At 59.2% G+C, this 19,858-nt stretch overlaps 5 protein-coding genes across 5 annotated transcripts; 4 read left to right on the plus strand and 1 right to left on the minus strand.

Moving 5' to 3' along the window:
* Positions 1-824: 824 nt before the first annotated feature.
* BXZ73DRAFT_101209 (uncharacterized protein) lies at positions 825-1,649 on the plus strand (the record flags this gene model as incomplete). Its single annotated transcript, XM_048014823.1, has 4 exons — positions 825-887; positions 970-1,046; positions 1,101-1,473; positions 1,536-1,649. The coding sequence occupies 4 exons, from the start codon at positions 825-827 to the stop codon at positions 1,647-1,649; spliced, it is 627 nt and encodes a 208-aa protein (XP_047878260.1).
* A 1,655-nt stretch (positions 1,650-3,304) lies between these two features.
* On the minus strand, positions 3,305-3,885 carry BXZ73DRAFT_21330 (uncharacterized protein; the record flags this gene model as incomplete). The annotated part of the gene is made up of 4 exons (XM_048017621.1): positions 3,305-3,369; positions 3,431-3,523; positions 3,586-3,680; positions 3,737-3,885. Coding segments are annotated over 4 exons (402 nt in total), but the record flags the coding sequence as incomplete, so codon positions are not given.
* A 2,332-nt stretch (positions 3,886-6,217) lies between these two features.
* Positions 6,218-8,480, plus strand: BXZ73DRAFT_89862 (subtilisin-like protein; the record flags this gene model as incomplete). Its single annotated transcript, XM_048025418.1, has 9 exons — positions 6,218-6,340; positions 6,415-6,729; positions 6,774-6,887; positions 6,929-7,043; positions 7,100-7,207; positions 7,261-7,389; positions 7,452-7,568; positions 7,617-8,254; positions 8,316-8,480. 9 exons carry the CDS (start codon positions 6,218-6,220, stop codon positions 8,478-8,480), a joined length of 1,824 nt encoding a protein of 607 aa, XP_047878262.1.
* A 2,092-nt stretch (positions 8,481-10,572) lies between these two features.
* BXZ73DRAFT_101212 (uncharacterized protein) lies at positions 10,573-13,011 on the plus strand (the record flags this gene model as incomplete). Its single annotated transcript, XM_048014824.1, has 24 exons — positions 10,573-10,631; positions 10,681-10,707; positions 10,769-10,783; positions 10,841-10,877; positions 10,936-10,949; positions 11,002-11,049; positions 11,100-11,150; positions 11,223-11,232; positions 11,285-11,302; positions 11,361-11,386; positions 11,447-11,472; positions 11,534-11,565; positions 11,631-11,655; positions 11,722-11,733; positions 11,796-11,811; positions 11,884-11,923; positions 11,981-12,081; positions 12,135-12,194; positions 12,253-12,280; positions 12,332-12,389; positions 12,449-12,473; positions 12,534-12,663; positions 12,753-12,858; positions 12,911-13,011. 24 exons carry the CDS (start codon positions 10,573-10,575, stop codon positions 13,009-13,011), a joined length of 1,065 nt encoding a protein of 354 aa, XP_047878263.1.
* Positions 13,012-15,845: 2,834 nt separating this feature from the next.
* Positions 15,846-18,105, plus strand: BXZ73DRAFT_101213 (uncharacterized protein; the record flags this gene model as incomplete). Its single annotated transcript, XM_048014825.1, has 21 exons — positions 15,846-15,904; positions 15,961-15,987; positions 16,045-16,059; positions 16,115-16,151; positions 16,207-16,268; positions 16,319-16,369; positions 16,432-16,441; positions 16,491-16,508; positions 16,564-16,589; positions 16,641-16,666; positions 16,718-16,749; positions 16,815-16,839; positions 16,906-16,917; positions 16,975-16,990; positions 17,049-17,088; positions 17,141-17,241; positions 17,303-17,362; positions 17,431-17,458; positions 17,517-17,574; positions 17,642-17,666; positions 17,844-18,105. 21 exons carry the CDS (start codon positions 15,846-15,848, stop codon positions 18,103-18,105), a joined length of 990 nt encoding a protein of 329 aa, XP_047878264.1.
* Between the last annotated feature and the right edge of the window lie 1,753 nt (positions 18,106-19,858).

The following is a 19,858-nucleotide window of genomic DNA, read 5'->3' on the forward strand; positions in this document are numbered from 1 at the left end:
CTTGTCTACTCGCCCTGCATTGAAATTGCTTCCGGACAACTTCGGGTCCCTGCGAAGGAGTTTTCTACAGAATATTGTCATTCGGCAAAGTCGCCACTCCCTCTTTGACAACACGGACAATTTTGGCTGCAGGCCCGCTATTCTCGATTATACAGGCGCCATACTCAGTACTTGTGAGTCTCTTCTCCCTCGTACCAACCTCACGAGCACGAGACGATCCCCTCGCGTGTGGCTGAGCATATATGCATGGGACCTGATGTAATATCGGGAGTCGAAGCTCTACGGGTATGCCTAGGATTGGAGACGCGATACATGATGCATAGTGTGACGAGGGCCAGAGAGTCGAGAATGACTACGTCGATGTTATACCCTCAGGCCCATGTTCTTGTGAAATATCGACCAATTGACGCCCACCAGGATGCAATTTGAACGAGCTTTACATAAAAGACAAAGGTGGCTTCAATGCTAGCGAGCATGCTCCATAGTCAAGTTTGTGAAGTCGTTGTGATGAGGATAACACGATTTGAAGACCTCACATGCACTCTCCGTACGCTGGGCCCTCAGACGTTTCGCCAGAATGGTACCGTCCCCTTTACCTGTCCCCAAGCCAAAGCTTACGGCCCCCGTCCTCAGCGCCAGCCTCTCCCGCGCGACGCCCCTTCCGTCGCCTACAACAAAGCCAAGAGGCCTCGCGTCTATCGCGTCCCAGCGCGCGAGGCTGGCAAGCCCACGGTCCTGGAGCAACAGCTGTTCTATGAGGCTGTGGCTTCTCTCAAGGCAAATATGGACCCACGAAGATCGTTCGAGACGATGTGATGGAAAACATGGAGCTCGACCATGAGATGGAGATCGTGGACGACGAGTACATGGTCGTCGACGATGAGGACGTGGGATGGCCACACGGGCCAGGTGCGTAGCGTTTCGTTATCGCATAGTCGCCGCTGACGTCGTGATCCTTGCGACACCCAGACCACGGACGCAGATGACGATGTTCAACCAATGGGGGACCAGCGCGAAGATATTTCTGCGTCTCTTCCGTGCCTGAGGTGCGTATTGCCTCGCTCTCATCTCTTTCCTGCATCGCTCACACGCTATCTTAGACCACGACTATACAGGAGGCTGAAAACAACACCCCTGCCGCCAGCTAGTACGCTTCCTTCCCCGGCCGTCATTGAGGCCGTCATGGGTGTTGAGCCGCTGGAGGCTGCCGTCGCGGCTGAACAGCCACGGACCACCGTCGTCGATGAAGAGTTGCAGAGCATGATCGTCTTCAAAGAACTACACGCCATACCATCAGTATGGAAGATTCCAAGGCCATTGACCATCCTCGTTGCCGAGGATCTTGAAGTCGCAACGATATCTCTGCCGCCCTCGCCGGTCCTCCATATCCAAGGCATCATTTTCCTGGAGTACCTCCGTATTCAGCGACCTCCTCGTGCGGCGTGGCCGATGTCGACAGCACCGTCGATAACAGTCTCGGCAGCAACAGGTTTCATACTGGCGACGGCTAGAGCGGCGCTAACCGGGATGTCTAGGCCCACCACTTCGACCCCTGCGCGCACTACCTGCGCCACTTTCCGTCGCCCATGGACCCGCTCGCGCTCTACGGCAGATCTCAGAGCGCCATGGTGCCCCTCGCCGGAGCTTAAGTGGATCTCTTCGGACCTAACCTGTGACCTCCGACCTCCATCGACGACGCTCCTCGCTGGTCGGCGTACCTGGTCGCTTCTGCTGTTCAACTTCCGCTCGTATGGGACTTTGTCGCCCTGTCCAACACTCTCGGTTGGCGCGCTGTCGCCCCTCACATCCCTGGCCCATGCTCTCAAGTCTTAAACCCCATTACCACCCACATTGTTCCCGCGCTGCTTCGCACCCCTGCTCGTGCCTCTGCCACCATGCAATCGTCCAAGCGTACGATTCTTGCCCTCGTTGCTGCGTTCGCGGGCGTCGGTTTCGGCACCTGAACGATGGATGTTCTTCATGGTGAGCTTACGCTGTATCGTCGTCTATATTCTATCCACTAACGTTGCCGTTGCAGATGTTGCGCGAGCCACATGAGGCTCTCAAACTCGCGAAGACTGGCACCCTTTGCTCTTCCGGCTCGTTCATCGACGGACCCGTCCGCCTTCTATCTCGTTCTACCTCTGTTCAACTGTGCCTCACACGTACGCGTGCTCGAGGCTTGTTGACGGCTCGTTTACTTGCTTGCCTTTACAAACTAGTCCTCGCCGAGGCGAGTTGACAGTGTACTCACGACGACGTACGCGGTCGCGCGCTATGGTATTATCCATCGGCTTGTACACGCTCGCTAAACCGTCAAAAATACTTATTCTTCTACTCCTTGTGTAACCGACTGGGGATCGGGCTACCAAAACAAGGTGCCGGAGTGCGCTGAGTGACCGCCAAGTTAGTCCCCCCAGGCATCACATATTCTATCTGCCAAGTCACCAGAGACGATTTGCCTGGTTTGCTTCACATGGTGGCATGGTTGGTAGTTACTAGTCGCGCGATTCTGTGGCGCATGAGAAGGCGAAGAAGAGGATCGTCCGTCAAGTCACGCCAAAAGCGTCCAAGGCAGACTTGGCGAAAACCGGCAACTGGTCGCCAATTCAACAGAGTATATGATCGCCTGTGCTAAGGGTGCTCGCTACTAACATCCAGAAACATATGCTATCCATCAAGTCACACGGCAAAAGCCGTCAACCACCATGCTCTCGATGACTTTTACGCGTTCGAAACACACTTTTCAGCTGACCGTACACCGTACCTAGATGCCAGCAGACTGAGACTTCGCGACAACGGAGCAAGGCGGGATAGAAGCGAAAGTAATGCAAAGCTTGATCCAAAGACTAATGTACATCGTCCAAGAGCGTATGAATAGTCCGTGAAGTCGTTGAGCAAATGGACCGAAGCTGATTTCAGACCTCGGTATCCGAATGGTCGTGAATGGAGCAGGTGCTTATAGTACCCACATAACAAAAAGTCCTGCACAGAGCACACTCCATAGGCGCGCGGGCGCGAGACCGAGGGCCGCAGACGCGGTCTGCGCAGAGCCTCCGGCTGTGTTGGTCGTAGATGCGCTCGAACTAGTCGAGTGTGATGAGCCCGAACTTGAGACGGTTGCGCTTGACGTTGTGCTCCCGGAGACAGGGCTCGTGGCCGTGGTCATGGAGGCCGAGACTGAGGTCGTAGTGGACGCGTCCGTGGTCTGGATGACACTTGGCGGCAGGCTCGCGCTTGTGGTGGGGTTGGTGGTGCTGACGGGCGGGAGCGAGTTCGAGCTGGTGGCGATGGCTGTCGCGGCGCCCGAAGAGCTTCCCGCGCCGAGAATCGTGAACGCGGGGCTGATATTCCCCGAGTCTCCTATCACTACGGGCAGCACGTATGGGCATGGGGCATGGGTATATAAATATAAAAGAAAGGGACGTACGACAGACGATGTAATCCTTGCCGGGGGCCACCGAGGGCACGGTCAGAGTAACATTTCCGTCGAACAGAGAAAAGTCCGTGGCGAGCGGCGATTCTGCGCAGTGCGGGGGAGGTGTAAGGCACGCGGAGGTACGCTATGGTTGAACAGGGACGCACCACCCATAAGATGTTCCTGGCCATCGACGAAGGTACCCAGGAGGAGCGTCCCGTTCGGGTTGGATGGGGTCACGCCCTCCAGGACTGACGTGTCCCTGCATCGAGGCCAGTGTTGGAGTCGCTCAGACAGCGGGACTGGACCGAGACCCACCAGGTTACAGTCTCCTTCTCCCCGACCGTCCACATCGTCTGCGCCGTCGGGACTATTATGGGTGGGGCCACAACATCACGGGGGGTGATGGTCAACGGCGTTGCGAAGACGGATACGGCGAGGGCGAAGACGAAGGCGACGAGCTGCATGGTGGTAGAAAGCATGTTCGTCGTGTGTCGGCTCGTGCGCGGCTCGTCAGCAGGAGGACCGAAGTAGAGCGATAGTGAACGTGACTACTGCTTCGTCCTCGGAGCTGGCTTGAGCTTGTCCTCAGGCGCGGTCCGCTTTGTGGTCGTCGGGAGAGAGACAAGGGACAGCGGGAGGGGACGAGGCCGGGCTTTATTGGGCGAGAGCGTGCGGCCCTCTCAACGGTCATGTGTACGTTCTGCCGAGCGATAAGATTGATATGCGTTCTTCCCCGGCCGATGGTCCATATACGCGCGTCAGCGCAGCGAGGGAATCGATACTGTAGAGCCGTCCGCGATCCAGCATGTTGTGTCCGCCGTCACAACAAGTGGGAATGATGTCGAAACTCCAGAGGTTCCCGGCCGGAAACAAGAGGCTGCGGGACGCAAGTCCCATGTTGAGTACTGAGCGCATCTTTCCCTTATTTTCAAGAGAGCAAGCCGAAGGATCGGAGCATGATGAGCGAGAGCCAGACAGGAAGGCGAGAAGGTCATCTAGAGAGACGAGCGATGTATAAGCGCACATCGCAGTCGAAGACACACGAGGCGTTGAGCGCTTCAGCATCACTTGAAGTAATTAACTCCAAAAGGCGCCCTAGTCCCTGTTGTTGCGCCTCCACCACCTTTACCTTCTCAGCGTTGCCCAACTCGTGACATGGACGCTCTACAAGTTAATGGGGCGTTCCCTCAGTCTCGTCCACGGTCTGGAGGTAAAGGGAGAGGCGTCAGGTGAGATCGTTCAGGCGATCCAAAGAGTCGGACTCCGATGAAGTGCGAACGTTCTGCTTGCTACAGCACCTTGGCCCCCCGCACCCATCACAAATTTGTATTTATATCCATGCGCATATTGCGAGGGTGAGTAAAGAGAACGGCAAAGTACGTGACTATGTATACGCACTCGTTCGGCGTTGTGTCGGCGTGTTCAATCAAGCTCACTAGCATTCCGTTGCTGAGGCGACTTTCGCCTTCCGGAAAACTTGCAACGCGCCTCCCCCTGCAGTACGCTCTCATACTAGGTTCACCGGACCTCTGTAAATTCTTCACGTTCTCTCCGCACTCCAGCCCTGCCCCGCGTTTCCAAGCGCCTCTTCCTCTCTCTCACATCCCTCCCCATCCCTTCTTTAGAAGAAGAAAGACCCGAGACCGTGGAGTTCAGGGAGGGGATCGTCGACATGGGGCTTCACTCCTTCTCATTATCATCCCGTCAACTCGTCCCGCCTCCCAGTAGCAGTGTCTTCTAGGTGCCCCGCAAGACTTGCACTTCGTTCGGCTCGTAGTGCTCCTTCTGAGCACTCGCGCATCGCGGAACTTAATGGCGCCTCCAACATGCCGCACCCTGAACATGGAGTCTGGCATTGTCCAACGCATTTCGGTGTCCTGATCCTCTCACGCGACTTGATTATTCAGGGACTATATCACAAGATTTCATTCACCACGATCCTTCAAGACACGCGGTCTCCTCCGCATCACACCACTAACTTGGTATCGTTCCTTGATTCGACACAAATTACGCCTCATTGCAAACTCATATAGCTACAAGTCGACGAACCCGTGTAGCTATCGTAGAGGTTATTTATAGTTTGCGCGCCGCTATCAGGCGGATGAACGGCGAACAACACCACCATGAGGCTCGCGAGGGCCACCGTCCAGAGCTGATTGATTGTGTCCATGGGCTGCGTGTGGCTTGCTCCTCCCAATTTTCCACCATGGTCACTTTTCGCCGTTGCGTGTGGCTTCACCTCTGCCTCGACTTAGTCTTGCGATGTTAATGCGGCTCTCCAAAATGGCCACCAACCGCACCGCGCAAGTATGGAAGCCGAGACTAGTGACAGCAAGCACGGCCAGCTCCAGACGCCCTCCTCGCCGGCACCTGTGTGTCCCCTGTTCACTCGCCATGTTGCATGCTCACCTTTGACTCACATGACGATTTTAATTTGTTCACAGACTTCCATTAGAGCTCCGACATCGTATACAGACCATGCTTATCGGACCCTCGTGCGCCGGTCGCCCTCGTCCATACGTGATGATGACCATTGACCCATGCCGCCCCGCCACTGTGCTTACCGGCGTGACGGGCGTGGCGGCAAGGACGCATGCATCTGCCGTCGGTATCTCCGATTGTAGTGCGCCGTTCTGATTGTCCCCACGTGCCATGCATCAGGTTCTTCCCCGCGGCAGCCCCGCCGGATGCCCTGGTACCACCATAAAATCTGGTGTACTGGAACGTCATGCCCTCGCGATCCCTGGCTCTCGCCGCCGCCCTCGACGACGGATCCCCAAACCTGAGGCGTTCACCATGTTGCTCTCCAACCGCGTCCTCGTCGCTCTCGCGCTCGCAGCCTCCGCGCTCGCGGCCTCCCCCTCCTCCCCCCGAGTCGCACACGAGTCGCGCGCCGCCCCTCCACGCGGCTGGGCCCCCGTCGCCCGCGCCGACGCCGCCACCCCCTCCCCCTGCGCATCGCGCTCGCCCAACCCAACCTCGCCACCCTCGAGGCCGCCCTCCTCACCGTCTCCCACCCCTCCTCGCCCGACTACGGCGCCCACTGGAGCCCCGCCCGCGTCGCCGAGACCTTCCGCCCCACGCCCGAGGCCGCCGCCACCGTGCGTGCGTGGCTCGCGGACGCCGGTGTCGCGGGCGCGCGCCTCAGCCGGAGCGGTGGCTGGGTCGAGGCGGACGTGAGCGTCGCGGAGGCCGAGGCGCTGCTCGGGACGGAGTACTTCGTGTACCGGCACGCGGACGGGCGCGAGCAGCTCGCGTGCGAGGGGCGCTACCACCTCCCGGAGGACGTCGCCGCGCACGTGGACCTCGTGCTCCCGACCCTGCACTTCGATGCGAAGGCCCCGGGAGCGAGCCAGTGGTGCACAGGCGGGACAAGGCGTCCAAGGCGTCCCAGGTCGGCCAGCCGGGCTTTGGCCCGGTCTCGCCCAAGACCACTGGGACGATCAGCGTGGGTGCTTTGGAAGATGTGGGGTCTTGTGGACGCGCTGACTCTGGCATTCGCGACAGGATATCTTCCATGAGCTCGAGCAGTGTGACACGCAGATCACGCCGGACTGCATTCGCGCGCTCTATGGGTTCCTTTATGAACCGCTTGCAGCGAGCAAGAATTCCATCGGAATCGGTATAGACAGTCTGCTCGACCATTGCGTCGAAGCATCGCTGACACTATTCCCCTAGTGGAATACACACCTCAAGCCTACGTTCCGTCGGATTTAGACATGTTCTTCACCAACTTTTCGAAATCTCAAGTCGGCCAGCGCCCTGTTATGGATAGCATCGACGGCGGTAAGGAGCAGAGGTTTCTTCATGCTCTTTGGCTGACGGGTCGACATCCATAGGAACCATCGACGTGGGTGGCTCTGGATTCGGTTACAACGGCGAGTCCAACCTGGATCTGCAATACGCGATGTCGCTTGTCGGAAAGTCCCAGAAAGTCACTTTGTACCAGGTTGGCGACGAGGTCCAAGGTATGTGTGGGCATCTTCCGTCAATGACTTCACAGCTCACATACATCATGATGCATGAACAGGTGCTTCGTTCAACAACTTCCTTGACGCCCTCGACGGCTCTTTCTGTACCTTTGAGGGTGGTGACGACCCGACCCAGGATGGTGTTTATCCTGACCCCTACGACGGCGGCTACAAAGGTATGTCCTCGTCCGTCCGCCTCTCTTCTACCTGCTCACCCTACCCAGGCCCCGAGGACTGTGGGACCGTCTCCCCCGCCCACGTGATCTCGACCTCCTACTCCTACGACGAAGTCGATCTCACTCCCGCTTACATGGAGCGCCAGTGCGCCGAGTACGCCAAGCTCGGGCTCATGGGTGTCACCATGCTCTACTCCTCTGGCGACTACGGCGTCGGGGGCTACGGCGACGTCTGCCTCGACGACACCGGCGCGCCCTCCTACGACGGCACACGCTTCTCGCCCTCCTTCCCCGGGACGTGCCCGTACGTGACCTCGGTCGGCGCGACGCAGGTGAACCCTGGTGCGTCCGTGACGGACCCCGAGAGCGCGTGCGAACAGGTGATCTACTCCGGCGGTGGCTTCTCGAACGTCTTCGCGATGCCGAGCTGGCAGAAGGACGCGGTGAGCGGCTACCTGACCAAGTACCCGCCGCCGTACTCGACGGAGCTGTGGAACGCGACGGGCTCGCGCGCGTACCCGGACCTGTCCGCGAACGGCGCGAACTACGTCGTCGCCGTCCAGGGCGACTTCTTCCTCGTGTACGGCACCTCCGCGTCCTCGCCCGTCATGGCCGCGATCCTCTCCGCGGTGAACGACGCGCGGCTGGCGGTCGGGAAGAAGCCGATCGGGTTCATCAACCCCACCGTGCGTGTTTTTACGTTTGCTTCTGACGCCGATAGAGGCGGCTGACGGCGGGGGTGTGCAGATTTACTCGAAGGCGTTCAAGTGGGCGTTCAACGATATCAAGAACGGGACGAACCCTGGGTGCGGCACTGTCGGTTTCTCGGCGAAGCCTGGTTGGGACCCCGTCACCGGCGTGGGCACGCCCAACTTCCCTATCCTCCTCGCGGAGTGGCTCCTCCTGCCGTGAGAGCCATTCGGCGTCGTCTCGTCGTCTAAGTACATTAGTGTTGTGTAGTACTGCCATCCTCACCTCGGGGCATGCTCACGATGTTATCCTCGGAGTCTCATGCTCACTTGCTATCGCTTGGCATGCCAGCTTCGCACATGTGTTCTCGTCCGAAATGCTGGGACACCCGCCGACTGTGCGGCCCAACTGTACAAGCCAACAGGCGGTCTTTCCACGTCGTTCGTGTGCTGTCCGCTCGCCTTCTCTCCGACTAACGCGTATGTTTTCGCGCGCCCCGCTACTATGACGGTGCGTCCGTAAACGTGAACGCGCTATCGTTCTTGGTGATGAATGCATTGAGGACCTGGTATGCTTCCAGGCGCTGCAACAGGTCAATTCCGTTCCCGCAGCGCTACCAGCTTTTGTACCTCGCGCAGTCGAGCAAAACGGGGCTGCGGCTCTGCAGCACATGGAACTCAGTAAGTGGGTTCGCCCTTGAAGCTTTGAAGATGCGCGCTCGGAACGATCCGATGGGCGGCAGAGGCGGGGCATCCTTTGAGCCCAGAAATATCTTCGGGAGTTGCTGTGGAAGAATCTCAAAGCCAGTACTTATTAAAGTCCCGTGGTGACGTCACGCGTTCTGTGCGTCTGCCCGCAGTGTGGCAACGGCGCTTAGCTGCAATGCCCTTGCCTTCTCCGCCTACTTCCTGCCAGCCAGGCAAGCAGCTGCACGCCATCTACTGGCTCCATCTTCTTCATCGTCTCAAGAAGCTTGCGCATGACATGCCATCATTGCATCAGCGTTCCAGCTCGGAGGTCAGCAAAGCTTGAGCAAAGCCGCCTCAATAGCCATCCGCCGGCATGACAGATCGCGGAGGAGGAATATCAGAGGGAGATTGGGCGGTGGATCACGTTCGTACGTACAGACATCGGTGCTTCGGAAGACTTCCCCCCGCATTTGCTCCGGGCGGGCATGTGCCGGCACACTGCTCGCCTCCGTCTCCGACGACCGACAGTGAGAGAGACGAGTAAGTTCGCAAACGTTCACAGCGACCGTTGGGCCGTCGGAGATCGTTAGAAGGTTGCCACCCCCTTTAAGTTCCGTCGCACAGCGTCTCCGCCGCCACGGACAAGGGAGAGGTAGGATTTGACGGCCGTGAGTTCAGTCCTCTCTCATCCGCTCTTCCGCCGCCCCTCAGGCCTCATTCCTGGATCCCGTGTGCACGGGCAGGGGACAGAGTTGATGAAACGCGATGCTTTCGCTGCATGGAGTTTGAACGCACAGTGCAGGTTTCCAAAACCAACTTACAACCGCATTTTAGCACGATTACGATTACGATTGAGTTGATCAGGTGAGTAGTTATTCTGACATCTAAAGGCGTCTTTGTCACGCGTCAGTACTGGATTGAGTGCAGAGCCCGCCCTGATAATATCCGTCACTCAGAAGCCGGTCACGGTCTGCTGTCTTCAGACAATGTGCACTCACAATCGCTCCAACTTTACTATGTATCCCGGACATGCTGCTTTCCTGCCCAAGCCCTCGAAACACGGATCATGCTGCAAACTCCCATGTAGAGAACGGATATTGCAGGTGAGCACACGATTCAGAAAGTCGCGTCTCATTCTCACGATACGGTCAGCCTACTCCTAGGGGTGACCCATTCCGACTAAGTGGCGCCTCCGGAACGTCCTGCTCCCACGTACAAACTCCAGCACACTTCCGCCGAGCTTCTTCGCCCACGCGGGAGATCTCTCTGGAACTGGCGCAGCAACTGCCTCCGTCCTGGCGTGTATTCGGTGGGCTCTATACGTCCGCGCCGCTGGTCTTGACGGCATAATTGAAGACAGGAGACCCTGGGCCTGCAACCTTCATCCACAGAACTGCGCCGGCGAAAGTACGACCGTGGCGGGCTCGTCCCTGCGAAAATTTCTCCCGATAGGCGCGGCGCGTGCCGATGGGTTATGGCGCATTCCCGGGGAATGGCACCAGAAGTTGGGACGTGGGGTATAATAGCGCGGACGCTTGGCGGACGAGGGGGGCGCGAGCCTCTATCTCTTCGCCGCCGTCCTCTCGTTTGTTCCTACTAGTCAGCGTTCCCGCCACGCTCACGGAATGGGGTCGATTGATAGCACGTTCGGGGCGGCGCTCATAGGACTGGTGGTAGGCGCTTGGTGAGTTGCTTTGCCTTTGGCATGCATGTTATTGCTGACGACTGCTCAGCCTCTATGGCATAACTCTACTACAGACGTGTGTATGAGATATTCTAGCAGTCGTGCAGTGTGCTCATATATCGACTCGATGGACGTAGCTTCAGCTACTTCAGGTGCGTTCCATACACACTTGACGTCTTGTTCCCGCACAAATGGCCTGTCCTTGTCAGGAACTACTCCGACGACACCCGGTTCACCAAGTCTCTCGTACGTTGTCTCTCTGTGTATTCCCAATATTTCTCAACCTCACACCATTGTTACACAGGTTATCATTCTGACGTGAGTACCTACCACGCCGTGCTCCGGGTCGGAGGCCTCACTGCGTAGGCAGGCTGTTAGATACTCTCCATGTCACGCTGTGTACTCGGACAATATACTGGTCAGTATCATACCATTCACTTGAGAATACCCAGCCTCATAATCGCACAGGTATCTCGTGACCAATTTTACCAATACCGACAACCTCGATGTGACCACATGGTCAGTAGCGGCAGCATGCGGGCCCTTTGGAGCACTTTGGATGAGATCTAATGTCTTCTGTGCCTAATTCAGGAGTATGGCTGTAGGTTTTACTAACTCTGTTATCGTTGCTGGGTCTCACGGTCGCACGGTAGCTACAAACAGACTGTAACGTGAGTTCTCGCATGTATTCGGGGGCCTCGTCGTTGCTCACTCTCTGTATCTCACTAGGGTCTCATCGGTTTGATTGTTGAATGGTAAGTCAGCAGACTCGGCTTTGAGGTCATTGCGGCTGACCGCGTTTCCTTCGAGCGCAGGTTCTTCGCACGCCGCGTGTGGATGAGTGGGTAATCCTCTGATAAACGTCCCCCGTGTTCTCACCGACTATGCCTTTCTTTCCACAGTGAGCCAGAACCGGTTCATCACGGGGATAATCGTGAGTCTTCTTCCCTGCCTGAGTGCTCCACCTGCTGTTCTCGAGGGATTGACGGAGTCACGCAGATCATTTTGGCTTCCGTTCATTTCGGTGAGTGCCGAGCGCTTGTCTCATGGCGAACGGCATCTAAACGAGCCGGTTCATCTATACTCACAGGCCTGGGTGTTGGTGAGAGTCTTCTTCGACTCATGAGTCTACTCCGCAGTCTGACTTTCTTCTCTCGCCCACAGTCTTCACCATCGACTCGTGAGTGACTCTCATCGATTTTCTTCCAGGTTGGTGTGACTGCATGTTAGCTGACTGACTATCTGATGACAGCTTCATCCTGGGTCGCTTCTCAAAGTTCGCCAACTTAACGGTATGTCATATTCTCGTGGAAATTGTGCACAGTACTCAAGCGGCGCGTGTGTGCCAGTGGGTGACATGTGTTGGGCTCGGATCGGCCGCGGCGTCCGACATCCTCATCGCTGTCGCGATGTGCTACTACTTGTACAGCAAGCGCACGGGCCTGAAAAAGTACGCGCCCACCAAATCATTGAGATCCTCGAAGCTGATCGACGGCTGGACAGGACGGACTCCGTTGTCACAACACTCATGGTGTACAGTATCAACAGCGGTTTGACGACGAGGTGATCCAATCGCTCAATTACCTCATGGCGACTCCCACTGACGAACTGCCTTGCACAGCGTCATAGCGACTATTTGCGTCGTTACTGTGAGTGCGAAGCACCCGTCTCTTGTGATCTCATCGTTGATTGCCGTGTAGTTCGCAGCAATGCCCACGAACTTCGTCTGGTTGAGCTTTTTCTGGATCATGGGCAAATGTAAGTCCGACTGCGCTCCTTTCGGCGCTCTCACGCTGACCCACGGGTTCGCTGCACAGGCTACGTTAACTCCTTCTTGGCGCTGTGCGTCTTCCTTCGCCCGTCCCACGAAGCCTAACGTTGATCATGGGCGCGTGTTTCCAGCCTGAACAGCCGCGAAGGGCTGCGCGACAAGTTCGGCACCGGCGCGGTCCAGCTCAGCGACTTCGCCGCCAGCCCGCACTCGGCCCAACACGGGTCCTACCCCGATCTGCCCCACAAAAACGTGCACCGGGTGAGCACGCCCCTGCCCAGCCCCATCGCAACGCGCCTTCGACGCTCACGCTCACGCCCCCCCGTTTCGCACGACTGCTCGAACGGCAGTCCCCGGCGCGCACTCGGCTCGACGGCGTCTCCGTCCAGATCGAGACGGTGACGGACTTCGTTGAGGCTAACTATCCGCAGTCGTCCCGGACGGTGCGTCGGCTCGGTCCGCTGCAGCCTCTGGTGTGGGTGCGGGTGGCTGACGCGACGCGTTGCAGAGCACGGCTGCCCGGATGGACGTGATCACGGAGCGCAGGGGCGCACGCACGTCCTGTCGAGGGAAGACGCGACGTCGGTGTCGTCGGTGTCGCCTGTCTGAGCGGCTGATTCCGACCTGCCTGTGTATGATATGGCGTGTCTCGTTGCCTCGTGGATACCCCTCCGCTTCGGGAGCAATGTCTTATGTCCTGTGGAGTACCAGTTGTAGCTCTCGAACATCAGCTATATGTACGGTCCGTTTGGCAATCAATTGGTACCTTCTCGCTCGCGACACGACGCCTTATGTTTCCACGTAAAGTCGAGTCTGTCATGTGCACTTGACTTGGGCTTGAGGGCAGGTAAGAAACGATGCGTGAATATCTGGTCGCGCCACCACGCGGCGCTTGGGTGTCATTTCGCTTCCGGACGATCGCGCCCGGCCTGGCTGCTTTAGTTTACACTGCGATCGTGGCGCGTACGCCAAACAACGACTAGCGGCAGCCGATCGAGCCACCCGAGACGTGGTAAACATAGCCGAAACATGCGCGAACAGATACGCCTCCATCGCGCGTCGCCGGGACCCCGGCCTCCCGCGGAGGCAAACCAGCCCGTTCTGCAGTCCTGCTCGACCTCCATGTCGAACGGCGGCTCCCCCCTCTTCGCGACCTCCTCCGGACCCCCCTGCGGCGCACGGCGTCGTCGCGCTCGCGCTGATCACACGGCGTTGCGCAGGTCAGTACCGCGGCGGAGAGGGAGGGGCGCTGTGATGTTGAATTTGTGCGGTATTGTGCGGATTGTGTGCGTTATCATGATGTGAACAAATACGTAAGTGCGACAATGAGTTGTGTGTCTGCCGTGGGCGCGAAAGCGGGGATGTGGGAGCGAGGCGAGGTGGACGGAAAGGTCGGCGAGCGGGGACTCGGAGGGAGGGGAGGGGAGGGAGACGTGTTTGGGGGCGCCGAGTGGGGAAGGAACAGGTCAGCGATTGAGGGCCCGGTGCGGAGGGTGGCGAGTGCTCAGTGCGACGATGGGTGGGTGCTAGGTAGAGATGTAGTGTAACTCATTTTTAGGTCATGGAGGTTGACGGGCTCGATTTTGGGCGCTGCGAACAGCGAAGCCTCCATCGTGCCGGGAGATTCAATAGACTACAACGTACTGTGTGAGAAAGGTTCGGCACGACCGGCACCTTTGGCGTACGGACTCACGCACGGACTCCCGTTCGCTTCGTCTTTCTCTCTCCATCTCTTCTTCGGACTTCCCTCCGAGCGCTCGGTGCGGGCGTCCGTCATGAGTTCTCCGCCATCTCAATCGCTTGGACAACTCGCGCGCGACAGCGTGGCCAATGGCTGTCGTCCGCGAGCAGTGCGCGTCGAGGCTTCTCGGTGCTCGGCGGACTTGGGTTGGAGTGCGGGGGCGTGGGCAGTGCGGAGGGGGGATGGGGATGCGCGGGGAGGGCCTCGCCACGACTGGACTTTGGAGTCCGCGGCCACTGCTACGCACCTCCGCATGCTTCTGCTCGCTTCCGAGGCAGTCCATCGCGCCCCATACGGGCCCGGCCGGCAGTGCGCTTTGGTGACCACAGCAGCTCCTTCTTTTGTTGGGGGTCGAGCGCACCACGCGCGCGGGGAAGACGAGGCACGAAACCGCCATTCATATTTGGAGCTGTGCTATTTCAGAGCTTGCGCTTCGAGAGATCGCAGGCAGTCCGGTGTCCGACAGCCGGCATCTGGCACGAGGATGCTTGATCAAAGCTGCACCCTGGAATCCTCGCAGCGACATATGTACGCCCAGGGCTAGGGACAGCGACATCCGGGCGACGAGACCTGGTTCGTCCTCCAAACTTCCATCCATCTTTCTGTTGTCGGCAAACTTGACCGGTTGACCAGTTACCACTAATCTGCGCTGGAGCTGGAGCGCTGATAGGCGTCGTTTTAATGCAGGTCGTGGCGGCCGCTGAACGAGCGCGCCATCAGCTTCGAAAGTACGAATTTGCCCCTACTCACGGATGCAGTACAATCTGTGCGGGCAATGCTGATGACGACCCACGTCTTGGCGAGCTCATCTGGCGCTTTCGATGTTCAGGCATTGACGGCTTGCCGAACATCTGCTGACTGGCGTTACATATCCTCCGCTATCGTGAAACGCTTTGCGGCTCCCCAAGTCCCCCAGGCGTAACATATGCGCTGCAACGGGCGACAATCATCGGTCATATGTTGTACGGATCCCTGATGGAAACATTGACCGCCGTCGGCTCGGGGAGGCGTCTGTGGCGAACACGTGGGCATCGTGTTTGGAGAAGGCAGATCTTTTTGGGCGACATCGGAGATCAGGTGGTCGGCGATTCCCTGGGATTCGCTGATGTACCGCCCAGACTTGGGCAAGGACGAGGCCGGAGCTAAAGGAACAACGCCGGGATGTCGTAACGAACGCTCGGGCAGGACCCCGAGATCTCACCCATGGAATCCCTCATTGACCACGATTTCGCGGGGTCGATAGCGGGCGGGCGGAGCGCGGTGCCGGTGCGGAGGACGCGGAGCGTCGCGTCCGCCTCTCCGTGGACGTCGCCGGCAGCCACACGAACGCGAGCCAGCGACCTGAAGCGGCACTGCCTCGGAGGCGTCGGGACCGATCGCGTCCCAGAAGGATCGAGCGACGAAACCGTCTCGCCGTCCACACCCCATCGAGCGGTGGCCACCGCACCTCCGACCGACCCAATCAGCCTACGGACGGCCGAGCCCAGCCAAAACGGGGTCAGGACCTTCTCCGCCCTTTTTCAAAATCTGGGATCGGGCATTTGGGTGGAATGTCGGGGTCCTGCTCCAGTCCATCAGCGTCACGCAGAAGACGGTGCCCTGGTACCATAAGTACCCAGCGAAAGCGCTCCGATGTCGGTGCACGCCTACCCGTCGGCTCCTCCCTCGACATCCCCGCGACAGCACCGACGACTAGCGAACGATGGGTCTCCTCGACGAAACTTCCGGCGCCACGCTCGTTTCCTTGGTCGTTGAGTCGACGTCAGTGTTCCCCCCTCCCTCCGCCTTGGCGTGTGCTCATTCTCGTCCGCCGCCAGCCTTTTCGGAATTACGTTGTTGCAGACGTACGTGCCCCGTTCATCGAGCTGACCTCCGTGCGCTCAACCCGGAGCACCTCCCAGCTTCTTCTACTTCAGGTGCGCGATCCTCGTCCTCAGCCCCGGCGCTCTGTCTTAGATGGCCGCGTTTCAGGAACTACGCAAACGACCGGTGGTACATCAAGGGCCTCGTACGTCCTGCGATCTCCCATCTGCCCGTTCTTTCCTCACTGTCGTGCTTTACAGGTCATCTTCCTCACCACCTTGGACACTCTCCATGTCGTCCTCTGTCTCCATGCCGTCTACTGGTCGGTCTCGCACCCCTCCCCGCTCCGATCTCCGTCTAACCAACCTCTAGGTATCTCGTGACCAACTTCGGCAACGTCGCCAACCTCGACAACACCGTGTGGTACGCAGCAGGCCGTCTAGTACGTTCGATCACAGTCTCATGTTTGCACCTGCCTTTCCCAGGAGTCTGGACGTGAGTTCCGTCATCTTTTCTTAATCGTCTGACCTGACCTCTCCCGCAGTTGCAAGTAGAGGCCAACGTGAGTTCCCGCGCACCGTCCAAAATTATTCCGCACCTCACCCGCGTCGCACCAGACTGTCATTGCCGTCGTCGTCGAGTGGTGAGTGCGAACCGCGGACCGTGAGACCGATCGGTCTAACCAGCTTCGAAGCTTCTTCGCACGACGCCTCTACATCAGTGCGTAACAACCCTTATTCCTGGCTTCTTCTCCCTCACCTTCCCACGTAGTGAGCAAGAACTGGATCCTCGCCGGCACGGTCGTGAGTTTCTCCTCGTTGGTTTTCACTCGGACTGCGTTTCTCAACGCAGTTTCGCTATCTCCCAGGTCATTCTGGCTTTGATCCATATCAGTGAGTTCACTTGGCTCGCGCATGAGGGGTAACATTGTAAACGAGTCGGCTTCGACGCATCTGCAGGCACGGGTCTCGGTGAGTTATCATGTCCACCCATTTGTGGTATCCGCTCATGGTGTTCACCACTCTCAGTCTTCACCGTCAAAGCGTGAGGTTTCCCCTCAGAGCCCTGAGTGGGACATCGGAGCTGACCCGTTCCCCTCCAGTTTCACTCTCGGCCACTTCTCCAAGTTCACTACTCTCAAGGTACGTCCCCGTGTTATCTCCTATGGACCACATCATCCTCAGTTTGTGTTAGCCGGTCATCGTTCTGGGTCTTGTCGCGCCTGCAGTCGCCGACATCCTCATCGCGGGATCTATGTGCTACTACCTCTACAGGAAGCGCACTGGTCTCAGCAGGTACGCAGTCGCCGCACACCCCGTCGGCAGCACTCCGCAGGCTTACCCTCCGGTCTGACAGGACGGACTCCATCGTTACCGCGCTGATGGTGTACAGCGTGAACAGTGGTCTCACGACCAGGTGTGCTCCTCTCCCCGTCATCATCATGCCCACTCCCCCGCTCACCACCACCGGACGTCGATGAATAGCATCATCGCCTCCGCCTGCGTGATCACGGTGAGTGCTCCGCCCGACGCCCGTCCTGAAACCCGGGCCCTAACGCGCCCCGCGCCAGTTCCTCGCGATGCCGACGAACCTCATCTGGATCGCGTTCTTCTGGCTGCTCGGCAAATGTGCGTGCATTGCATCCGCCTTGCCGCCTCCCCGTCGGCTGACCCCCGCGTTTGCCGCCCGCGCCAGGCTACGTCAACTCATTCCTCGCGCTGTACGTACCCGCAGTCGTCCCTCCTCCCGACCCCCGCCCCCGCCCCTCGAGGCTCGCCTCGCTCCCCCACCGCCACCACCTCTGCCGACCCCGCTCTCCTCGGGCACGGCCCTGCCTCCTCCCCTCCCCTCGTCCGAGCCAGACGCTGACCCCACACACACGCGCGCGCACCCACAGACTGAACAGCCGCGAGCAGCTCCGCGAGCGCTCCGGCCGCGGCGGCGTCGTCGCGCTCTCCGACTTCGCCGCGAACGGCAGCGGCGGGAGCGGCGGCGGCGCGGGCAGCGGCGGCGGGCTGTCGCACGCGCGCCGCGCGCTCCCGAACCCGAAGGGCGGCGTCGGCGCGCCCGTCGTGGACGTCGAGATCGGGATCTCGCGCACCGTCATCGAGCGCGCCGACGACGCGCACGAGCGCAAGACCGCGGGCGACGACTGGTAGGCGCGCGCGCGAGCCTGCTTTTGGATTGGGATGGGCATTGGATGCGGTGTACGAGGTCATGTTCCGCGGGCTGTGGATTTGTTTTATTGCTTTTTTATCGCGCGGTAGTCCTTGTCATCGGAGTCCAGTACCCAAGATACACGGACGCGCTAGGCGTCCGTGGGGATGCTACGCTGGAGTGGTGCACAGTAGAGCATCATGTACATATTCCCAGTGTGTATCATATCCCCATCGAGGATTCGAACTGAGGTACTCTAAGTACCGGCGCCCTCGACGTACTTACATCATGCCCAAGCCCTCGTCAGCAGGGTCTTCTCCTCGACCCGTCCATCAGCCATACACGACCACACAGTGGGCGATCCGACGACCCAAGGAAGCTCCTTCAAACTTCTTCTGCGCAGTTCTGCACGCTCCGCCGCAGGACGATCGTGCCTGTGCGCAACTGCGGACGCGCGGCTCGGCGCTCGATTTCGGTACCGCCGCGCGCCCCGGGCCCCTCTCGCGCGCGCACCTCCCGCTCATTGAACCCTTTCGAGAGGCCGCCTCCTCCCTGACGCCCGTCTTCCCCCGGGCCCCCAGCGCGAGAGCCTCTGCCCGGACTCCGCCCGTCAACCAAACAAGCCGACCAGCCGGGCTTTCTGGACGACCGTCGGCGACACCCGCGGCCCGCCCCTTGCGCCTAGCCTGCGGACCCCGAGCGGCCCAACCACCAGTCCGCACCCCCGTCGCGTACGCACGCCCGCCGCCCGCCCTGTCGCGCACGCCCGCCCGGCGGCGCCACCCCCGTCGCGCAGTGCGCACGCCCGCGCGACGGGAGCGCTCTAGCCACTCAGAGCTGGCGCCATCGGGGAATCGCGGCGGACGGCCGCCGGAGGCTACAGGCGTAGCCGGTATGAAAGTGAGTACGTGCGACCGTTCCAGACGCTTTCGGGGCTATCGAGAGTGGGGTAAGCGGTTGTCGGTTTACTAGATATGGGTGGGGTCTTGAGCTTCAAGTACTGTTCAGGCGGGAAAATGGTGTCTCGGAGGCGGGGCCCCGAGAACGAGGTCGCGCTGATGCGGCTCCCGGCGGCAGCGATTCAGGTTGAGCTCAGAGCGCACTTGGGGTCAAGACGGTGGGGGACCACTGGGCCTAGCGCCCATCCGATGGAAGATCAGTGCTACTCGCGTCGCGTTGGACCCGTATGTCATCTCCGCCGTTGGCGTGGCCGCTACCTGTGAGCGAGCACGCCCTCGCTGAGCTCGCCAATCTAGACGAGTGGAGAGGGGATGCGCCCCGGGTGCTGTCGGTCAAGAGATTGTTGCGTGGTCTGGCATGATTCTCCAACGAGTATGCGGGGGCGTGCGTAGCGACTTGACTGATCCTCCAAATCGCCAAACTATAGCTCCGTTCTTGGACAGCACTCGTTCAAGAGCAAACCGATAGATTTCCATCCACACAGAAGCATTCATCTGGGATTATTAGGCCTCTAGCTGCGATGCGCTACCGCCTGCTTAAGAACGAACGTACCTCTTGTCGGGGATACGGCAGCAAGGCTGAATCCCGACAGGGCGTTCTCGTCGCGCTGGTGGATATGCAGTGAGAGCGCATCTTTGGTGCCAAGGGAATCAGCTTGGTTCCCATGATCTACTCCAATGCCTCGCGGAAAGACGGACAGATGGCGAGAAGCATGATCGCGTATCAGCGTCTGGGTTCACGACTTACGAGCATGTGGCACGCACTACCTCCGGTCTCCGCGAGAGGACGTGTGTT

The sequence above is a fragment of the Epithele typhae genome, assembly GCF_022376455.1.
Source record: "Epithele typhae strain CBS 203.58 chromosome Unknown BXZ73scaffold_22, whole genome shotgun sequence".
Classification (NCBI taxonomy): domain Eukaryota; kingdom Fungi; phylum Basidiomycota; class Agaricomycetes; order Polyporales; family Epitheliaceae; genus Epithele; species Epithele typhae.